Source organism: Pinus tabuliformis, chromosome 1_1 (assembly GCF_031772625.1).
Source record: "Pinus tabuliformis cultivar Carrire ecotype Pingquan chromosome 1_1, CPIR1, whole genome shotgun sequence".
Taxonomy (NCBI): domain Eukaryota; kingdom Viridiplantae; phylum Streptophyta; class Pinopsida; order Pinales; family Pinaceae; genus Pinus; species Pinus tabuliformis.
Genome location: NC_142297.1, coordinates 851,263,241 through 851,286,341, shown reverse-complemented (window position 1 = coordinate 851,286,341; position 23,101 = coordinate 851,263,241). Strand labels below are relative to the sequence as shown.

Below are 23,101 nucleotides of genomic sequence, written 5' to 3'. Positions count from 1 at the left end.
CATGTTTCCATGCTTAAAAAATACATTTACGACCCTAAGCATGTGATCAAATGGCAAGACATACGGGTAAGAACTGATTTTAGTTGAACTATTTGGGATGTATTTTTGGAAGTGAGAATTGACTGTTACGGTTGATGATTGCAGGTCGAACCGGAAGGAGAGGTCCTGGTCGAACCGCTGAGCATTCTCGACCGGAGAGAAGTGCAGCTGCGGAAACGAATTATTACCCAAGTTAAAGTGCAGTGGCAGCACTATGGGCCTGATGAGGCCACCTGGGAAGATGAAGAGCTTCTTAAGGAAGCTTATCCGGGGCTGTTTATGAACAGCAGACATCGGGACGATGTCCAATCTCAGGAGGGGGAGATGTGATGACCCCAAGAGAATGTAAATATTTAAATTTCACTACGGTAAAAGACTGAGTTAAAAATGACATTGCAAGATTATTTTATTATTTGTTTTCAAAAAAGGATCTTATGAGTATTTCTTTTATTTTACAAATGCATTAAAAATGTTTAATAAAGAATACTCATGATTGTGTTGGCAACTCCTGGGAGGGAGTTGGCAAGAAAAGTTGGTTATTGGAACTGACTTTAACCACCCTCCCTAACTGGAAAAGTTCCCAGGGAAAAAGGGAGGGGGATGGCAAAAATCTGCGCTGTAGAGACAGGCAGAGGAAAAAAAAAAGAAAGTGATTGAAAGACTAAGTCTGGTAAGGACCAGATAGTCGAGCACACAGTGCAACCTTGCTGAGGATAGAGATCCGGCAAGAGGAAGCTAGGGGGGAGGCTCTGGTCTCGAAAGACGAGTCTCATGGATGGGCGGTTAAATCGATATGCATGAATTTGCAGGTGACCTACTAAGGACTTAAGGCTGGCAGACACCAGGTAAGTAAGACTGAACCCTTAATTTATTTTCTGCAAGTACCTGTAAGTCACTTGTGCTAAACCTCGTAAGTACCTGTAAGGCTTATGTGTTATCTGTTATTTGGAAAATTACCACTGCTACTGTCTGATGATACAAGAGTGGGTCAGTACATGTCTGCTTATAAGCTTAGGAACCTGCGTCCTGCTTCTGGACAGAAAACCAAGCATATAAGCTTAGGAACCTGTATCCTGGGTTCTGGACAGGGACCGAACAGACGAGTTTGAGGGTCTCGCTGTCAAGGTAACCCGAGCAAGGATAAATAAATGCTGGTGGCAACAGAACGGTTAGCGACACTAATTTTCCGAACAGCTAACGGGGAAGAGAGTCGGCCAAATTGAAGAGATTAAAAGGGTTATATCAATATACAAAGCAATAAAACAACAACTTCGGCTTATTGCCGGATTGACATAATAAACCCTACGAGCTTAGCTATGTATTCTTGAAAACGAACATCTGTATATATAAAAGATAAGGAAGAAACATGAACCCTTTGCATCGGGTAATACCTGAGGTGCAGGTTAACCCTGTAACGAGAACACAACTAAAGAAACAGTTTATACATAGCGAACATTAACTCATTTATATAACATGCAACCTCAAAGAAGAGCACCGGTATTCAATGTGTTAATACACAGAATTTAAACAAAAGATAAACCAAGCCGTGTTAAATCATCATCCACAGGGTTGATGCAATAAGCGGAATAACCAAATTATGAAGCCGGGAAGGCCACACTTTGGCTCGCGGGTACGAGAGAAATCTCTGACTAATTCCTTTACAGAGCAAGCATACGGCCAGGTAACCGAGCCGCTTACTCTGCCTGTGGAACAGTCGTGGAACAACCATACTAGAAGAGTAAATAGGGGTTTACCACTATATGCCAAAGTATATACATAAAAGCTCTAGATCATAATTAAAATAACCACAGCGCAATATTAAACAGAAAGCGCAGTGCGAGATTATTCAGCATATTTAACAGAACTTGTAATGCAAGAGTATACAGTATATTAAACAGATATACAGCATCCGGGTCGATAGACCCACACCATCCTTTGATCCAAATAAACTGATAAACGAGCATGAAACAGTATAAAGATATATTGCTAAATCGGTAAAAGCCACACGGCTATAGCGACTCTTTTAAAAGAAAACAAAAGGGACTGTGCCCAATATTTGCATCCAAGGGGCCGTGGCCGGAATACCATTAACAAGCAATAGTATAATAGTCAAATTACAAGTAACGAAGTTCGCGAAGACAGTCCCCTCATTCCAGAAATTTCCCCAGTCTCAACACGGGAAGCGCTAGGGTTTGATGGAACCATAGTCGGCACAGGATAGTCACTGAATAAGACGGAGGATAGCCTTTCGTAGCCACCTGCGTCCAACCACAGTAAGGTTAAGGTTGGCTACGGCTAGGCGCAGGGGAAACCCTCTGCCGACAGTTCAAACAAAGGAAACATAAATTCGCAACAAAGCCACGCACCATGAACTTGGGAGGGACACACCTGTCGTGGGGCTGGGAGCGCCATAGCCTCGAAGGAGGACCTCCTTAGTCGCATCGAACCAGAACCGGAAGCCGCTGAATGCACACACCCACGACAAGCAACTATTAGTATCGCTTCATAAAGGAATACATGCAACGATTTGGGAGCAAAGAAACCAGAACGAAAACGGAGCAAAGGAAAAACAGAAGAGAGGAGCCGGTGGGTTACCAACTGTGTCTCACCTCAGCAGCTTCGGTGGAATATGTATGTTCAGTAGGGCGGATGCTCGGCGCCAGAATGCTCGCTCGGCGGAGGAATGAGCATTGGCGCAAGAAGAACTTCCCAACAGCGCGCATGCTAGAACAAGGTGGCGCAGAGAATGAACAGGAGTCGCCGAGCTACAAAATAATGAGAACAGTCGAGAAGAGTAAACCATATACCTTCAACACCTTGGGGAGGACACCTCGAGGCGTCTCCGCCCTCGGATTCACTCCGGTCATCCTCACCCTTGAATAAGGCGACAAGGGTTAGCTGGAACTTAAATGCAACCCATCTCCCCTTCACGTGATCAGACCAGCGGAGTGAATGTCGCGTACACCCGTCACTACGGTGCATGCCGGCGGCAGCTCTCGGGTTGCTAAATTGGCAACGCCGAGGTTCATACGGAGACTTGCCATGAGTTAAACAAACATACCAAAAATCAATCAAACTATCCTTAGTCCTCATCGGTCCTAAGGTGTGCAAATCGTAAGGGCTCATGAATACTTTAACCAAATCAGCCGATAGCCAAAAATTGCACCATAGTATATATGCGCATTCATTATATAATCATATGTGTAAACCATATACATATCCATGTGTAATCAAGTCAGCGGAATATATTCAATGTATAATCATAAATGTAATAATTTATATGTCCATGCGAAATCAAGTCAGCGGAGGTAAGGTGTTATTACCCCAGGCCCTGATATATATATTTATATATATATATATAAAAAATTGTAGACACGGGTATGTGACAATTACTGTAAGTGGCATTTGCGAGGTGTGTAATAGAAAGTTTGGTTTCAGTGGACGTTAACCATCATCATCATCATCAATAAAACATGAACTCAAACATTTGCATTATATGAAATTAAAATCTTTAATTTTAAATTGAAAATCATAAGTCGAGCTGTCCATTAAAAATAATAATAATAATTTAAATGTTGGAATATAATAAATGTTATTATATTTTTATAATATATTTTTAGATATTATTATTATGATAGTATTATATATAATAATGTGTATTTCAAATTAATTTAAATATATTATTTTTTTTTAAGAAATTTAATTTTTTATATTGAATCATATGATATTTATTTTTATAATTATATATTAATCTATAATTTTATTTAAAAAATGTGGTTTTTCATCAAATATAATAAATATAAAATTGTCATTTTTAATTGAAATTAATTCATTATAATTATAAGTTATAAAACGTTTTTTTTTCATCCAATATAATAAATTAAAATTTACATATAAAATTGTAAATTTTAATTACAAGTTATAAAAATGGTTTTTTCATCAAATAAAATAAATATAAAATTGTAAATTTTAATTGAAATTAATCCATTATATTATAATAATTGATTGTTTTAGGTACACGATGAACTGACACATGTAACCAGCACAAAAATGAAACAATGACAATGACAGAGGTAACCAACAACAAAAAGGTAGATTGGCCTAACTAATTATTACTTGCAATTGCGCTTGTTCCAAAAAGTGCAAAAGATACCGATAGGTTGTTTTTTAAATTGGACAAGGAACACATTTGTACATTGGTTTTGTTTTTTAAATTGGAAAAATTGTAGAGATTTTTTAAATTGGACAAGGAACGCATTTGTACATTGGTTTTGGTTTCCAAGTATGAGAGCTGAGAGCTTAATGGATGTTTTTTAAATTAGAAAAATTGTAAAGGTTTTTTAAATTGGACAAGGAACGCATTTGTACATTGGTTTCCAAATGTGAGATCTTAATGGATATTTTGAAGCACACATTGTTCATCGTATCGTTCATCGTTGTTGACTGATCACCTTGAACAACATAATACCTTCCAGACAACAACATAATACCTTCGTTGTTGACTGATCACCTTGAACAACATAATACCTTCCAGTAGACAACAACATAATACCTTCCAGCAGAATAGTATTTCTGTGGGGAAAATTAGTCTTCGACTCTTGCCAAATGGTCTTAGAGACCTATAGAAGCCAAATGGTTTTAGAGACATACTACACTACTATGGTCTGTTCTTTGTTAATTCCCGCAATGTACTTAGTAGATTGTCACACCCTTGCTAGAAATGATGGACATTCAATTAAACTTGAAGGTTATAATAATTCACGGTGTTATGTTACAACAAATGTTAGTGAATTACTCAATGTTGCGTACCTTTTAATCAAATTTTATAAATTAAAATCTCATTGGGTTTATTTCTCCTGTTAGAGTGCCTTCCAATTTTCAATTGGTTATCAATTTTGTGCATGAACTTATATAACATAATTGTCCCATAGTAATCAATGAAGTTGTGCATGAACTTATATAACATAATTGTCCCATAGTAATCAATGAAGCGATCAATTATCATATTCTCCTTCTCTTCTTTTGTGAGTTCATGTCCACTTTATTTTCTCTCATGAGTCTTTTTTTGTGTGTTGTCTCAAAAATCAACATGGTTGTAATGCAATCTTATAGAATAAACTATGGAAGTTTACAAACATCCTAATGTTTTGAGTGGACACTCCATCCATCATCAAGGGATCCAACTAAAGCTTTTTAAAAAATGGAAAAGAATGAGCCATTAAATAGAATAAATAGGAAATGAAAAAACTAGTCATTAGGAATTAGTTATAAAATAATAATACTATTAAAAAGTGGTCTATTAATATTAATACTATTAATAATTTAGATGGAATAATAGAAATTAAATAGAAAGAGAAAGGATGAAAGAGAGGGCAAGTTAAGCAGAGGAATTACTGATTTCCTATTTATTTGGTTTAAGGTCTCACTCTTTTCTATCCTTCAAAACGCTTTAATTTGATCCTCGATGATGACCGTGATGTCCACTCAAAACATCGAAATTTTTCTAAACTCCAGCACATTTAATTCCAGAAAATCACATTACATTTATTACTCACTGATTTAATTCCAGAAAATCACATTACATTTATTACTCACTGTGAAAACCTTCATGCTCAAAATCAATGTGGTATCACAGCTACAGCAATGGTAGAGATATCATTTCCAACAAAAATCTTTTGTAGCTGATTGTCATGATGTGCAGACCTTTTGTCAGCCTAGCAGTGGCATTTATTGGAGCCAACATATTGAAGATTGGTGCAGCAGGATCAGTAATGATATGTTTGAGCTGTATGTTTGAGCTATGAAGAATTGCATGGCTTAATTTATTGCAGACACTAACATTGCTTTTCCATTAAATTATTGTAGTTGTTTGTATTTTATTACCATTATGATGCTTGAAAATTGTACTGTCATTTTGTAAGCTGCACTGCTGAGGTGACATTACGTTTTTTATGTGCTGGATAAGTTGTGTTTACTACAACTTTTTTGCATTTGTTGGATACTTGTGTGGTTTTCCAATTGGTGTGGCTGCTGATTTTGTGGTTTTTCATTGCAAAATTTTGAAGAAAAGGCCTTCCAGGTGTAGAATTTGATGATGTCACACAAATCATTTCTCTGGTTTTGAGGTTTCCTTACCACTGCCATTGAATCTGCCACTTCTGCTAAATTTGCTGCTTTTTCATGAAAAGTTAACATAACCAGGGAACCATTTTTGCTTTAGAATGTGAAACATTGAAGAGACCACTCCAGAAGATGATGTTGCTGCCATCATGAAGAAGTAGTTAATGGTAATAAGAATACATTTCTGCTGAAAAAATCATCATTTTGGTTTGTTTTCTGGAGGCTTTTGTGACCAGATGCCGATTACACAAGTTCATTGTTGCTCCTATCCAATGACTGCTATTGATGTTCGTTGTTATCTGAAGGCAACAGGTTGTCTCTTCAGATTCCAGGTATTCTTAAAACTTGATCATCAAAAAAAAAAAGAGGAAAAAGTTGAAGGTAGAGTTCGTTGTTGCTCCTGTCCTTGGATGCTATTCATGTTTACTGCTATCTGGAGGCAGCAGGTCATATCTTCAGATTCACGGTATTCTTAAAACTTTATCATCAAGAAAACAAAGAGGAAAAATATGAAGGTATCGTATATGTTATTTTCATGCTGCTGATTGGAGAAAATCATTGTTGTTTGTATGGTCTGTCGCATGAATATGGATGACTACTAGTTGATTGTAGCATTGGAAGATTGTTGGTACGATAAGAGAGTAAATTTATTAAACGGAAAGTGTTGTTTGGTTTGCTGGTCACACATTGAAACCTCTGGTTGACAGGGTGAAACAGTTCATTAAATGTTCCCTCAGTACAACCAACAAAAACTGGGTTTTGGTGTTTGAAGTCAGGACTAGATTCTTTGTCCTTGCTTTTCTCCAAAGAGTTGAAACCGACACACAGGGTTGAGGGTTTATTAAAACTGATATGCGTCTAGGAAGGAGCATTTATGGCACAACTTACACAAGGATGAATGCTTTCTGACTGCCATAAATTACATGGGAAGAATTATGCTGTTAGGGAATAAAGGATGAAGACAATTCATACATACCATAATTTAAGAGAGGCTTTGACGATTGTCACCCTATCAATTTCAGATGACATATTCCCCATGTCTAGGATGTTGAGGATACCCTTCAAGATTGGGAAAATATTTTACTAGTACATGAAACTCTCAAATTGTGACGCTTGATAATTTAAGAAGAAGGTTCAATAACCAATCAGTTGACATGTTAGAGATCAGTAAATTGCAGGTTGACAGAGGATAGAAGAGAGCATTGACCTTAATTATTTTAAGTAGTTTGCCTTGTTCTTTCAAAGATTTTGCAACGACTTTGACAATTATAGTAACAACACTGTCTTTGTCCTTTGAAGAGCTTGAAGAGCTCTCACTGCAAAATGAGCAGCACAATAAACAATTTTGAGGAGGAAAACAACCAAGGAAAACGATAACGATTTTGTTGCCAAACCGATAGAAAAGGAAAAAGAAAGCAGAAAATATTTCAGAACAATGTAAGAAGGAAAATTTCAAACCAAGATATGACAGAAAACCCAATCAGAAACAAATAAAGCAAGAGAGAAAATTTTCATTCAAATTAGAATAATGTCTGATTTGTTTCTATTGTGGTGAGACAGGTTATTTGAATAAGTGGAAAGCCTATATGATCTTTCATGTGAAAAGTTTAATAAACAAAAATAATTATGTCGATAATAATTTAGTTGATAGGAAAGAGTCAAATGACACATGGTACGACTCAGGTGCCACACAACACATAACAAACATAAAAGAATGGTTCACTTATCTTTTATGGACACAAGTGTAGAGAAGAGATTGTAACACACACTTGGAGATGGCAATACACATGAGGTCCACAAGTTGATTGTGTTCCTATAAGAATACCCAATAGTGAGATACAGATTTTGTTCCTATTAGAATACCCAATAGTGAGATACAAAACAATAGTAATGTCTAGTTTGTACCTGGTTTAAAGAAGAGTTTGCTTCCTATTAGTCAAATTGCTAAGCAAGCCTTTAAAATTGAAATCAACTCCAACAAGTGTGTCACTAGAGATTAGCAAAACTGCTACAGGGCAGTTGCAATGGGTTTTGAAGAAGCAGGCTTATTCACATTTGCTGATACTGTAGTAAAACAATGAGAAACGGATGCATTTGAGACAAACTTTGGCATGAGAGGTATTGGCATTTAAATAATTTTTTATCTTGATTTGTTGAATTTTTATTTGGTATGGGCATTTAATATTTTTTATTGTTTGAATTTGCACTAAGTTAAAGAAGTAGATGGAGTTTGTACATCTTGTCTAGCCAGAAAGAGACAACAATAAAAATTGGAAAAGGAAGCAGTTTGGTAGGTAGATTCCAAAAAGTCAAAAACACAGATTGTTGCATTGAAACCACTACATTCTTTCCATAGATTCCAAAAAACTAAAAACACAAATTGTTGCATTCTTTTGAATGGAAATTCAGAAACATAAAATTAGACAATCAAATGGCCAAAATTGCAAAAAACTAAAAACACAGATTGTTGCATTCTTTTGAATGGAAATTCAGAAACATAAAATTAGACAATCAAATGGCCAAAATTGCAACAACAAATTGAACAAAATATCATTATACCAAAAATGAGTATTCACATAAAGAAGAGCTCAAAATAGTTCCTTTCCAGAAAAGAGCTCAAGTGAATTCCTTTCCACCAAGTACACCACAACACCAAGTACACCACAGCACCAATAGGTGTGAAATTGTTGGCATTATCTTGATGCCAAATTGCTCATCCTTTAATGCCAGATTTCTCATCCTTTAATAGGTGATTTACTGGTCTGAATGTTCAACTATTACATTAGTCCTAACAGATAAAATAAATTGATAATATTTGTTTTCTGCAGAAGTAATTTCATCCTACACTATTTGCGCTTTCCGCAACCACAAATTTCATCCTACAGGCTACAGTGTTTTATATTGCTCAAAACCAAAATCCAACAAGAAAAACACCCATTTAAAGTTCGTCATTGGAATCATCATCATCAGTGTCTCCTTCAGAGGAGGATCCCCCTGATTGTTGATAAACTATTGATAAAATTTGGTCACAAGAGGGTTGCAAACATACTCCACTTCCTTGAGCTTCTCCTCGTAATCTTCCTTCTCAGCTGACTAGTTCTCGTCCAGCCATTCGAGGGCCTCCTTTAATGCTGCATCTATTTTATGCTTATCATCGGAGTCGATTTTGTCAGCAAGCTTGTCCTTGTCATTAATTGTGTTTTTCATGTTATAAACATATGTTTCCAAACCATTACGGGCATCAATACGTTCCTTGACCTTTTTGTCCTCCTCTGCGAACTCTTCGGCCTCTCTCACCATTCTTTCAATTTCCTCTTGGCTCAGTCTTCCTTTGTCATTTGTGATGGTGATTTTCTCAGATTTTCCGGTGCCCTTGTCCTCTGCTTTAACATTCAAGATACCATTGGCATCCACTTCAAATGTAACTTCAATTTGAGGAACTCCCTTGCCAACATATTACAGGTTTGATTCTCCAGTCCACCAGACTTGACTCACCAAAAACAGAAACATGAACAAAGGAATAGAAACAAACCTTGGAGCCGGAGGAATTCCAGAGAGCTCAAATCTCCCAAGTTCTCTACAATCTTTTGTTAAACTTCGTTCACCTTCGAAGACCTGCAAAGGAAAATGACTGAGTCAATCATCCTCCCTACGCCCGTGCTATTGTAAAAATTGAAATAACCCATCAGGCAGTTTTTAGAAGAACGATATAAAATATTTTAGACCAACCTGAATTGACACGGTTGTTTGTTGGTCCTGATAGGTTGTAAACACCTGAGACTTCTTTGTAGGAATAACAGTGTTCCTTGGAATTAGCTTTGTCATCACTCCACCAACAGTCTCAATACCCAAGGTTAGAGGAGCCACATCCAGTAAAAGTATTTCTGCACATAAATAAGAGCAACAAGATTTCAAATCGCTGGATAAAAAACCAAAAATTCGTTCAAAATTGAACAGTATAAAATGCAGAAACTGTGGACCTACTTTACCTTTAGTTTCTTCTCCACCTTCTCCACTAAGAATGTTACCTTGCACTGCTGCACCAAATGCAACAGCCTCATCAGGGTTTACACCCTTGTTTGGCTCTTTGCCATCAAAACCAACGAGAAAAAATCAGTTACAACGCCTTACTTTCATTATTACTGTAACTAATTCATTGTTATTGCAGTTGGCGACTAGAAAAACTCGGGCAGTGCGTGGATACGTGTAAAAAAAAAATGAGATACAAGTGTTTTACAAAGTGTGTGCCAGGTGTTAAAAGGAAAACAAAAGTGTAGACGATTGAACTGATTCAAAGAAAGGCCTATCGACATAATTATGTAATTACGGTTTTATGATGAGATAGGATTTGATTAATAGATTTTTTTTTTCAATTTAATTTTAATAAAAGTAAATTAAAAAATTATCATAATTTTATTTTAAATTGGGATATCTTAAAAGATGAAATGGATCAAATCTCTTAAGATACAAAAAAGAATGTGTAAAGTTTGAGAAAAAATTTACACCTGTAAAGATATGATTTCTCTCATCCCTTATAGATTTTCAGTTAAAATAGATTTACATTAATTCTTAAAAATATTCATTATATTACACACACACACACACACACACACACATATATATATATATATATTCATTTTTAATTTTATTAAAATCTTAGATTTAATCTCTATGAAATATTTAATGAGAACAGAGGGTTTAGATATATTGAAAAGTAATTATATTTTTTTGCTTTTACATTCAATTAAAATATTAAATTAAAATTAAATATTTATAAAATATTTTGATTGTGAAAAAAACATGTTTTTTTGGCATGTGATATTGATAAATTATGTATTGTAACAAAATGTATTAAAGTGGGGTGGAATATCCATGTTAAGAATCTTGTTATATTGCAAATTTATTGTAAATGTTAAGTTTTTATATGCTTATTAATGAAATTTAAATATTATTATGGAATCATTATTTTAATTTATATAGTAAAATAAATTTTAATTTAATTTAAATATTATTATGGAATCATTATTTTAATTTATATAGGAAAATAAATCTTAATTTATAGCTATTATTTATATTTTATATATTTGAATCAAATATCTATATTGTAATTTTCTTTTATCTAAAATTTATTTGTAATTTCACTAATAAAAATAAAATTACAATATAACAAATTTAATTTTATTATTTTTTAATTTATAGCTATTATTTATATTTTATATATTTGAATCAAATATCTATTTTATAATTTTCTTTTATCTAAAATTTGTTTGTAATTTCACTAATAAACATAAAATTACACTATAACAAATTTAATTTTATTAATTTTTAATTAAACTAATAGGTAAATATTTATATCACTACAACATTATTTCAACACAATAATTATTTGTTATTAATTATTAATAATTTATCTCATATTAAAAATTCTTGTTAACAAATTTTTTTTTAACGATGAAAATTAGTATAAAATTTATAAAAACAATGAAATTTAATTTAATGACGGTAGTTTTGAAATTGATACACTAAGTCCACCATAGGCATTATGGTTCAAGCTCACGCTTTATGTGTCCATCATGGTGCTTCAATTTCTTTGGATATCATGATTTTTTAATTTCTCTAATCAATAATTATCGAGTCGTTTAAAGAGGTGGAGGAATTGCTTGGACGGCCAAAAGTGGTTGAATTCGGGCAAATTAATTTCAAAAAATCTTGTAAAGGTAGTGTTTGAATCGTGTTTTTGATGGTGGAAATGGATTCAGCGCCATCAAAAACGTCTAGAACACTTAAAATTTTGAAGTTTAACAACTATAATTATCCATGCCATGAACAGGATCTCTGCCAACTTTATTTGGGGTGCTAAAGCAGATAGAGGCAAAATCCATCTGTCAAAATTGAATCTCTTAACGATGCCAAAAAATCTCGGGGGCTGGGGTCTGATGGATCTAAGGCTTTTCGGAAAAGCCCTGGTCTGCAAAACTTTGTGGAGAGGTATCTTCGGCGCAAATCCTTGGAGTGCAATCATTCATCAGAAGTATCAAAAAGGCAGAAGCCTGGAGTTCTGGTTCAGGTTCGGCTCCATTGGAATTAAACAGGGTTCTGCAATTTGGCACAGCTTCAGAAAAATTGAAAAATACTTCTTAATCAATCTGAAATGGAGGATGTTCTCTGGAAGGAAAATCTTCATTGGTTTCGACTCATTTGCTGGCTATAGGGGGAATCTCCATGTTCCGGACCCTCTTCTTTTTTTCCTTCACAGAATGGGTATTTTTACTTGGGACAAGATCATTGCGGAGTGGAGGGGCCTTATGCCTTCTCTGAAGGATGCTGCTGACATTGGCCTTCCTCATGCCTTGCTTTTACCTTGGGAAAATGTCAAGAATGCTCTAGCTGAAGGAGGGATGAAGCGTGCCGAGCCAGAAGATCACTTAGTATGGTCCCTATCACATTCTCATTCGATAGCGACTGTAAAAGATATCTACTTTGATCTCGTTTCCAAAAAAAATATGCCTGCCAGACAGATTTTTCCGGTGCAATGGTGGAAACTTGGTTGTCCTCTCAAAGTGATTATTTTCTCATGGTTAGTTTTCTACAACAAAAACTTAACATGGGAAAACTTGAGGAAGAGGTCGTGGCATGGACCCAGCAGATGTGTGTTGTGCAACGCTGAGGAGGAGACAAACTTCCACATGTTCTTCAAATGCGCGGCCTCCCAACAAATCTGGTATGATTTGGCTTCTTCTTTACATTTTCCTCACCTGAGTTTCATTTCTGTTAATGCAGCTTTTGACTGGTGGGGAAGACAAGAGGCATCTAAGCGTCCAATCCTTCCCATTGTGTTATGGTGTGTTTGGAAGTGGAGAAATTTAAAATTTTTTGAAGACACAAACATCTCCTTCAAGACTGTTTTGTTAAGCTTCTCCTCTCTCTATGAATCGATCCAAAGATAGGTCAAAGAGCTCTACAGGTTCATAGTCTGGAGCAAAGTGCTGCGTTTTTGTGGGTGTCCAGGACTTCGGCTTCTTACACCTGGAGAATCAGCTGGCTTGATCTTCTACATTGTAGAGCCTCCTCCGGCGAATGCCCGTTTCGGCAGTCGTCTTCCATCTGAGTGATATCTTGGGCTCCTCTCTCTTGTCGTTCTTTTTGGTTATGTTTTGTCAATTAGATCATCCAGCAGCACGTTATGGCAATATTTTGTGATATATGTTTTTATGTGTCCTGTTTTATATCATATGCTTCTATACGGTGCCCAGTGGTTTTTTAAATATGTCTTTCAACTTCATGTAAAATCTGTTCAAAGCTGTCTTATGAGTCTGGTCACCATTGTTATGGGAACCAAATCGCTTCTCTATATTCTACAGGTCATGCTGTATATATTGCCTCAATATAATATATTGCTTTTTCTTCTGAAAAAAAAGCTAGATTTTCTCTAAATATGACTGGAATTTCCATAATTTTCCAAACAACTCCACCCATAATTATCCTATCGTTATCGTTTTTTCAAACCCAACGGCCCTGGCCTCTTAGAAGCTGTCCCGGTAGAGAAACCATTTGGTCGCAGGCGCGTCCAAGTCGGCTGACCAATGAAAATGGGCGACAAGTCCATACATGCCGCGTGACCACGGGTTATACTATGGAACTCCACCCTCGGATTAAGGCAGAGTTTTCGAGTTTCAGTTTGAGTATTTTTAATTTAATATAAAATAGAAAAAATTTAGGTGAAAATTTTATAATATGGAAAATTTGATTATATATATCAATATATTTAGGTTATTTTATTTTAAAATATTTATAAATTTTAATAATTTTAAATAATATAATTATTTTTTAAATAAAATAAACTCAAAACCACTATAAACGGTTTCTGAAACTTCTTTTAATTTCAAAAAACCGAATAATTTGAAAAAATTTAAATAGCTTATAATAATTCTGAAAAATATAATAACCTTATAAATGTGATTCAATTTGCACCGAAACATCCGCGATAATCTTTTTCTCTCTGCCGTCGGGATTTTATAGCTGCAAACGAACAAATCCGTGTGGTAAACTACGAACCATGAATTTCCACGTCAGATCAAGTTTCACCAAACTGTCGAATTTTAGAATCTGTTAATCATTCCCAACCTTAAACGATACTCATAACAACCCAAATAAAATCACATAAAAATTACACAGTCTAACAATTATATCATCTAAATTATATACTTTAACAACTGGATTATAAGCAACCAAAAAAATGCCAAATTCGAAATATCGTGAAACACGAGACATGAAAAGCATAGCGTTTGACTTGAAACAATTGCTTGGCCGAAGTCATTTTATCAGATCCCCTTTCCCACTGTGGCCACAACTTTAGCATTTTCCTATCTATCCTGCACCTTCACCTTCCCATCTTTTCACAAAATTTTCCACACCTTCATCCAACTTTTCTAAGTATTCTGTACCTGCAAAAGCGATCTTATCTACGCAATTCTGACTATATCTGTCCACGCCTTACGTAATATCTGTCCACGCCATACGCAGATACCTCCCTAGCACGGAAGCAGGTCACAGTAAATTAGCGGGCAATGCTAGAGTGCGGAAGCTTCCAAACAATGAGGGAGCTTGTAACACCTCCCACTTCCTTCCAGCTCTGGATCTTTGAGGTTCATTGTTTTCAAACCATTCACACTTCCCACTTTGAAAATGGATTTATATTGATATTTTGACATGGAAGTGTATTTACATATATGTTATATGTGAATTTCAAATGGAAAGATCTTTAAATTAAATATAAAATGAATTAAATATTTTAATATATATTTTTAAATTATGTATGTTAAACAAAGTTTTTCCGTAGAAATCACATAGAGAATTTTTGGGTTAATGGTTTTGAACCAACAAGTGTGGTCCATCATCAGGACCAGATGAAGAGGCAAACCATGGCATAGGGTTAAATAGAGAGCAATGTAGAGACATAAAATTCTCTCATTACTTGAAATTATGTCTCTAAAGTGCTCTCTATTTCAGCCTTTGCCATGGTTTTCTTCTTCATCTGGCCCTGATGATGAACCACACTCGTTGGTTTGAAATGCGTCGGCCAAAAAATTCTCTCATGTGATTTCTACGGAAAGACTTTGTCTAATTCATTATGGATTACAAAAGTTTGAGTAATAATCATCATTCTATAATACACTTGAAAAATAAAAATAAAAAATGAATTAGACATTTTTCAATATTCTCTAAAAAAATTTTTAATTTCAATATTATTAATAATTTTTTTTAATAAGAAAATTTAGGTTAAGATTTACATTAATTTATTAAATGTTTAAATATATAATTTTTTTTTTTACATCTACTGGATTTGACGGGGTGACCTTCTAATTAACAAAATACTTAACAAATTAAATTATTATAAGGTCTTGATGATGAACCACAGTTGTTGGTTCAAAACAGGTTGACTTTGTTTAAATCATTATGGATTAAAAAACTTGAATAAAAAATTAGATTATCTTTTAAAAATATAAAATTATTTATTTATTTTATACTTTTATTTATATATATTAAAAAACCAAACATTTTAAATTTATTGTAATTAAAATTAAAATAAACATTTTAAAATTAAAATTTATACCATAAATCTTTCATATTAATATTTGAGAAACTAATAATAATTATAAATAATATTGAATTTTATAAATAATATTATAATATAATGTAATATTTAAAATTTATGATTGTTGAATAAAATATTTAAGTTTAAATTTTTTTAATAAATTACACTGATTTAGGAAATAAAAACAAGAATTAATTCCATATTAAACATATAAACCAAACCAAAGTACCCACTTTTTTAATTACCCGATAAAACAAAATTAAAATTTATTAATCAAAATATGCAACCTAGATACCACTACTTTTTCTTTTTTTTTTTCGATGTGGTTCACGGGGCACGGAGGTGGGCCGCTACGTCCACGTAGAGAAGTACGGCCATCAGGCCTAACCCCGAGGGCGTCGAGGAGATTTGACCCCGTGACCTCCCAAACCGAGAGAGTACTATCAACGGGAACTCGACCATTTGAGCTATCCCTCGGGGCTTCCTAGATACCACTACTTACAACTTCAAATATCTTTCTCAAAAAGCTTCACCGATTTCTAATTTAATAATCGGAAATTATAGTATACACCTGACATATTTGTTATCTTGATAGTAGGAATCTGACATATTTGTTATCTTGATAGTAGGAATCAAAGAAATAGTTTATAACACGATTTTTTGAAAGCTTTTTCGGCGGATTTTTCCGGTCGAAATCCGGCAGGAATTTATTGGAATCGCAAGTTTGATAGCTAGTTTCTGCACAATGAAAGCGTCCCAGGGGTTTTTTAGGGTGCTGAATCCAAATATGCAGTTAAAAAACCATTTTAACTGCAAGAAATCAAGATTTGACCTCAATTTCTTCCGCCAGATTCCGTCACCGGAATCTTCAAAAAGTCGCATTATAGACAACTCCGAAATCAAAACATATATATATATATACACGTGGATGTTTATTAGTTTCTTTGGTTATTATTGTGGTTCTCTTTCAAATTACATCGATTTTTCAAGGCTCGTGAGTCACGAGACGAGGTTAGAAAAAGACCAAAATGATAAAATATAAGGATTTTGATATTATAAATAATAAATTATGAATTAGTATAAATTTTTATAATTGGTTGTAAAGATTTATTTTACAGTTTTGTATAAAGATGATGATGCTTTAGTATATTTAATTTCCTTAAAATAAAATAAAACATTTTCTAAATAGAATAGCAATGCCACATGTAATAAAAAAATATTATGCATATAGTTATACATATTGTTTACTTTATTTATTTTATTTATTTATTTATTTTCTTCCGTACTAAAAAAACATAATTTTATATTGATATCGAAATAATAAGATGTACATATGCCATCCAATATTCATAACTGATACCATATTACCTAATTATATTTGAGAAGGTTGTTAAGCCTTGCTATGGTTCCACCCCACCTCTAGAATATTCAAGTCAATGTGGAATTGGGTGCTTGAAGGAGATGATATCTTGTTTGAAAATATTGGAAAAGTCTTCCTTCAATGATTCCCCTTTCTCATTCCAACTATCAAATGTTGGTGCTGTATAACAACGTTAAAGAGGAGCTCCATTTGGGACTCCAAACACATAATTTTAACTAAAAGAATCCAATGTTGGTCATTATGCAGGCTATGCCATCCTCTTGAAGATCCTGGGTGGTTCTACGAACATAGTATTCTTTGTGCGCCATCATGACAAAGTCGAGAAAATGGATTCACGCATGTTGCTTTAGTTTGCATACATTGTATCTGCCGTATGCCTGATTGCCATTGTCCCATCAAAACTAGAAATTTGTAAGAATGTGGCACAAGTGCATAGTGCTTGGTTATTTCCTATAGACTTCAGGGTGGAATTTCTTCACAGATCTTGACTTGGTGACACCTTGAAATTCTTCAGCCCCTAAATAAACATAGAACGAAGATGACCTTAGTAAATCGGACATGGAATATTCATATAGTTTGACTATTTTACACGTTTGCAAATAGAAACTTGCATCTCCTATTTGTTAATAATAAATAAATATAGTTTAATAGGAATCAAATTGATTGTATGTGAGGTTTGAATGGTAGTGTAAGGGATTTTCTCGAGCATTAAACATCTCAATTTTTTATAATAATGTTAAGGATAGTGCATAATAATGATATTAAGAGTGGGGGTAATCTCTTCCCTCTGGAAATAAAAAAGTATTGTATGAATAGTATGGTTTCCAATAATTTTGTGAAGATATATCCATTGTTTCATAGCTTATTGATAGCGAGGAATAGTCGTCTTTTTAATTGTGGTGGGTGATTCAATATTAGTTATTCAATATATGGTTTCTCTTATTTTTTTTAAAACAAAAGGTTTAAGAAAGTTGTTAAGAATATCAAATGCTTATTTTTTTTTTCTTCAATAATTTATATTATGTGTTAGGATTAATAATCAAGAAGTTGATATCATGGTTAGTAAAGGCGTTTAATTGAAGAAAGAGAAATTAATATTAATGGGCAAGTTATGTTTTCCTTTGCCTCGATTAAATGTTAATGAATCAAGGTAAATAAGGGTACTTAAGGGACCATAAGTCTTTTCAAAGCATTGGAAGCATGACACTAGTTCATGGCCTAATTCATGCATGGGTGAGGTTAACAGTTGAATCAGAGAAGGAAGAGCTTATTTCACACTTTCATCATCTTTGTGAGTATGATGATTTGCAGTTATGTTGGAATCATGTAGGAGGGTGGGATCTTATGGTGACACTCATGTAGAATCCCTAGTTGTGTTGGGATTGTTCAGCATTAGGTAGAATGACAAATTCTCAAAGTAGGTCATGGGAGGTGGAAAGACAATCAATGTCCATTTCTTTCCTTGTCAATCTCCTTCCCCTTGGGATGGACTTTGCTAGACTTGTAATATGTTGTGGTGGATTGGCTTGGGGAAATTATTAGAGCTAATTTGAATTATGACACTAGGGGAGCAATGTAAGCAGGGATGATAAAGGTAAGGGAAACAACATAGGCACTAAGGAAAATGAAAACCAGGAGTACGATTACTCCATCCTGTAGGTGAACTTGAAATTCAATAGAGGGAAATTAATTAAGATATCCATTAAAGAAGTAGCCCTCACACTACAATGATTGAGAACCAATCATGCATATCATCTAATATATGTGAAACCCTCTAATAGATCAGGTGAGAGGTATGCAAGGACTACTAGTAAGAGACTAGAGGTGAGTGGAGGAACCATGGATAATGTCAATTTAATATAACAAACATGAGGGTGACAAAATATAGTTATGTGGGTGCATCAACCACTTGTTTGTGTGGGTGAGCTCATTATGGGATAAGAAAATTGAGACATCTCTCATTGATGGTGAGGACCGCTTATGCTCCATGAAGCACATTATTTTATTTGGTGTTAGTGGGTTGACTCAACTTGGAACACATGAAAAAAATGGACTTGTCCAAAGGATCTTAGGATTGTTCTAATTTGATGGATTATCAAGTCAAGGCAAACATCAAAGAGAAGAGTATGTTTAAAGATATCATATTACATTTTTAGCGTCACCAATTATGGTGAGATTCAAGATAGATTGGATAGTGATAAGATAAAATCTTTGAAATAGAGAGTAATCTTTCATCATATTATTTGAAGTTAAATCAACATTCTCAGAAAAAGAGAGTATCCATTTTCCTCTTAAATTTTAAAGCAACCTTCTTAAAGTTTCACCAAAAAAGACACAATTAAATTATTTAATTAAAAATAAATAAATTAAAAAATATATATATATCACATTTTTTAATACAATACTTTCAATATACGAAGCTAAAAACCTAAATAGATATATGTCAATTTTATAAACATATCAAAATTAACATTTAATTACTAAACCAATCATAATTAAGATTACTTAATTAAAAATGATACATTAAAAAAATCACAAACCTTTAATTACCAAATCAATCATAATTAAATTATTTAATTAAAAATGATAAATTGAAAAAAAAATCACAAATTCCTATGCAATATGCTAACCCTATACAATAATTTTAATATACCAAACTAAAAACCTAAATAGATTCATTTCAATTTTATAAACATATCAAAATTAATAATTTTTTTTGGTCAAATAAGAGTGGAGCCGAAAGAAAGATTACATAATTTACAAGGCCTTACAATGTAAGGACCAACACGGGCTAACCCTATAAAGGGTAACCAACTACATAGCCCAAAAAAGAACCCGAAACCCTCAATCTGAGGCTTACAAAAAATCTCCATCCAAGATCTCGTGAGATCCGATGGTCACGAAACTAGCATTTTGGCAACAAGCGTCCCTTTTACCCGGTGCATGGACCCGATAAGGAAAGTGAGCCAGAGTTTAAAGAATGTTCAGGTCCGGTTTGAAACATAAGTTTCGAGCACTTTTAAAACCTGAAACCTGTACGATAAAGCCCCTGATGATCTGACGTTCCTCCAAGATATCGGAGCGAAAACTTGCATAGTCTTTAATTTCCTTTTCAGACCCGATGAGGAAAATAAACCACTTATCTATAAAGTATCGGGTCCATTTTTGTGGTTATCCTCCGATTACTTTTCCACCCGATGGCCATACGATTACAAAGGCAGTCAAGATCTGTGGCTGGCAACCTACTAAGAGGCCTGCTGATTACCAAGCGCCTCTCCCCTGTGGAAAGCTCTGATTTGCGCAATTTTCTTCTCTCTTCCCCCCCCCCCCCTTTTTTTTTTAAATCAAACGGTTAAGAAAGGCTTACAACCCTGCTTTCTCCGCCTTCCACTAGTCTTTCTTCTTGTTTAGACCTAATGGTGTGGAAGTTTTCCATGTCTTTGTCTGCCTGTCTTTGACAATCCTCCCGCAAATTCCCCAAAAGTGTTGAATCCCTCCTCCCGCAAATTCCCCAAAGGTATTGAATCCCACACATGGCCACTGTAAGTTTCTTTGCACAACACTTCTTCATTCGCAAGACGATCATATCAAAATTAATACTTAACTATTAAACAAAACATAATTTAAATTATGATTAATTAGAAAGGATTCATGGAAAGCAATGTCACAAATTTTTATATAATAAACCTAACCTACATACCCAAGTTAGTCTATTACAATGTATACATAGTTAGGGAGTAGTTACAAACATAATTTAAAATCAACATACACATTAAGTGAAGCAATAATAATAATAAACAAATCTATATATATTTAGACAATAAGAGTAAATTTACCCTTATTTATCATAAAACAACACACATAATCTAAAATCAACCTACCCATTCTTCTTTCATTCATAATATTATAATAATAATATTAATTATTATTATTATCAATTTTATTGTTTGGCTATACAATCAGGTTTGTCTTAGTTTAAATTATAGATTAAAATATAACCTAATTTAATCTTTTTTTTTTCCGAAGGTAGCAAAACCTAATTTAATCCTATTAAGCTTTGATAGCTTATTTATTTCTTATTTCAAATTTAACCAAAAATAAAAATTATTAAAATTACACATATTAATAATAAAATTATATAATTAAAAAAACACTAACACTTTAAATTTATTTTTATAATAAAAAAAAACCACCTCTTTCTTAAAGGTTCACTTGATGACATGCTGATCACCACGCCGATCACGTGCTCACCAACACGCCGAAGCTTAGTACCATGAAAAAGACGTAGGGTACTAATGGCGATTCTTTCGGTCGGTGGAAATTGCTCCACGCCAGATTTAATCAAAACATTATCTTTTAAGTGAGGATTCCGACCATTTTAATCAAATAATGTTTTGATTAATCTGTTAACACTTTTGATTCCGATTTATTGTAGCAGCTATTTTGAAGAGGCTGAATCTATATATGCTCGATGTCAGCGCCGTGACTGCCTATTACCAGTTGAGGAGATCATCGGCAGTGGAATTACGTGATGGGTAGATCTCCTTGCTGCTCAAAAGAAGGGCTCAACCGCGGGGCCTGGACCAAAGAGGAGGATATGATTCTCTCCGAATACATTCAAATTCATGGCGATGGTGGATGGACAAATCTCCCCCAAAAAGCAGGTGAATCTCAGAAAAATCTCTACTAATGCAGATGCATAAAGATATCGGGAAGCTAAATAAAGTTGAGAGAATTTGTTTTGCAGGCCTCAAGCGGAGTGGAAAGAGTTGCAGATTGCGTTGGTTGAACTATCTTCGTCCCGACATTAAACGTGGTTGCATTTCTCCCGACGAAGAGGAACTTATTATTCGGTTGCATCGCCTTCTGGGTAATCGGTATGTGGAAATCATTGAATATTAGTTTATAGTTTAGCGGAAAGTAAATAGTTATCTCATTATAATTGTTATAATGATCTATCTCTTTGTTTAACCAGTTGTCATATTTAAAAAATCTACGATCAAATAACTCACATATTGTATACAATGAAATGCTAGGTGGTCCCTGATAGCAGGACGTTTGCCTGGTAGAACAGGCAATGAAATCAAGAACTACTGGAACACACATCTGCGCAAGAATACGCTGTCAATGAACGAATTCCAACCCAATTCGAAGACGCAGAAGATGAAAATAAGGTCGAAATCTCCTCCTCTCCCACAAGATTATGTGGTCAAAACCACCCCCTTCAAATTAACAATGGCAGCCAAGCACTCGGAAATGGGAAGATCAGTTGGCTCCAACGGTTACGGATGCAGTAATTATCGCAGTTCAGATGAAGCATTCGAATTGTGTAATGTTAAACAAGCTACAGAGCGCGGTGCCTTTGTGATGGCAGATGTTAATCTTGTGGAACCAGAAGGTAGAAACTCTACTTGCGCCGTGTCGAGTTTGGCAGACGAGGAATCCCCAAATTACGATCATTTGGCAGGAGATACAGCTACTTTGCCTGAGAGTTTATTTGAATCAGACTGGACTCTATTCTCTCCATCAGACTGTTCAATAGATCTTGGATTAAATGAGTTCTACAAGGTAGCGCCCGCGGAGATGAATGGGTTTGAAGATATCATTTGTTGTGATCAAAGTAATATGCAGAGCGCCAACAGTTTTACAGTCGCTGATAATGTAGAAGGGGAAGAATTCTACTATAACATGGAAGAATTTTTAAATTGGGTTCCTGGAGTTGATAATAATTTACAGAAATAAGATTAGGTTTAGTCAATATTTATGAAATCTAGAATTAAGAATGCTACCGCCCATAGCTTATTCCGTAGCTTATTCCGGATTCTGCTAAACCTAGGTTGAAATATCGTGCGCAGGTCTCATTGTAAACTTAGTCGATTATAGTTCTAAAGGACCATAATCAATTGATTCACGCATGTTGCTTTAGTTTGCTTACATTGTATCTGCCAGACCAGAAATTTCAAAGA

General features: G+C 34.4%; 2 protein-coding genes across 2 annotated transcripts; one reads left to right on the top strand and one right to left on the bottom strand.

Moving 5' to 3' along the window:
• Positions 1-9,316: 9,316 nt before the first annotated feature.
• On the bottom strand, positions 9,317-10,251 carry LOC149216946 (luminal-binding protein 1-like). Its single transcript, XM_089391293.1, has 3 exons — positions 10,149-10,251; positions 9,889-10,043; positions 9,317-9,774 (listed from the first exon to the last, which is right to left on the bottom strand). Exons 2-3 carry the CDS (start codon positions 9,982-9,984, stop codon positions 9,616-9,618), a joined length of 255 nt encoding a protein of 84 aa, XP_089247419.1. The 5' UTR covers positions 9,985-10,043; positions 10,149-10,251; the 3' UTR covers positions 9,317-9,615.
• An 11,415-nt stretch (positions 10,252-21,666) lies between these two features.
• LOC149216945 (transcription factor MYB28-like) lies at positions 21,667-22,877 on the top strand. Its single transcript, XM_089390093.1, has 3 exons — positions 21,667-21,799; positions 21,883-22,012; positions 22,172-22,877. The coding sequence occupies exons 1-3, from the start codon at positions 21,667-21,669 to the stop codon at positions 22,875-22,877; spliced, it is 969 nt and encodes a 322-aa protein (XP_089246219.1).
• The last annotated feature ends 224 nt before the right edge of the window (positions 22,878-23,101 follow it).

Bases quoted from the DNA above. Each gene is read 5' to 3' on its own strand.
- LOC149216946 (XM_089391293.1), bottom strand. From the start codon at position 9,984: ATGACAAAGCTAATTCCAAGGAACACTGTTATTCCTACAAAGAAGTCT. The intron at 9,775-9,888 runs GTTGGTCTAAAA...TTTCCTTTGCAG, and splicing joins AAACAACCGTGTCAATTCAG to GTCTTCGAAGGTGAACGAAG.
- LOC149216945 (XM_089390093.1), top strand. From the start codon at position 21,667: ATGGGTAGATCTCCTTGCTGCTCAAAAGAAGGGCTCAACCGCGGGGCC. The intron at 21,800-21,882 runs GTGAATCTCAGA...TTTGTTTTGCAG, and splicing joins AAATCTCCCCCAAAAAGCAG to GCCTCAAGCGGAGTGGAAAG. The intron at 22,013-22,171 runs GTATGTGGAAAT...ATGAAATGCTAG, and splicing joins CATCGCCTTCTGGGTAATCG to GTGGTCCCTGATAGCAGGAC.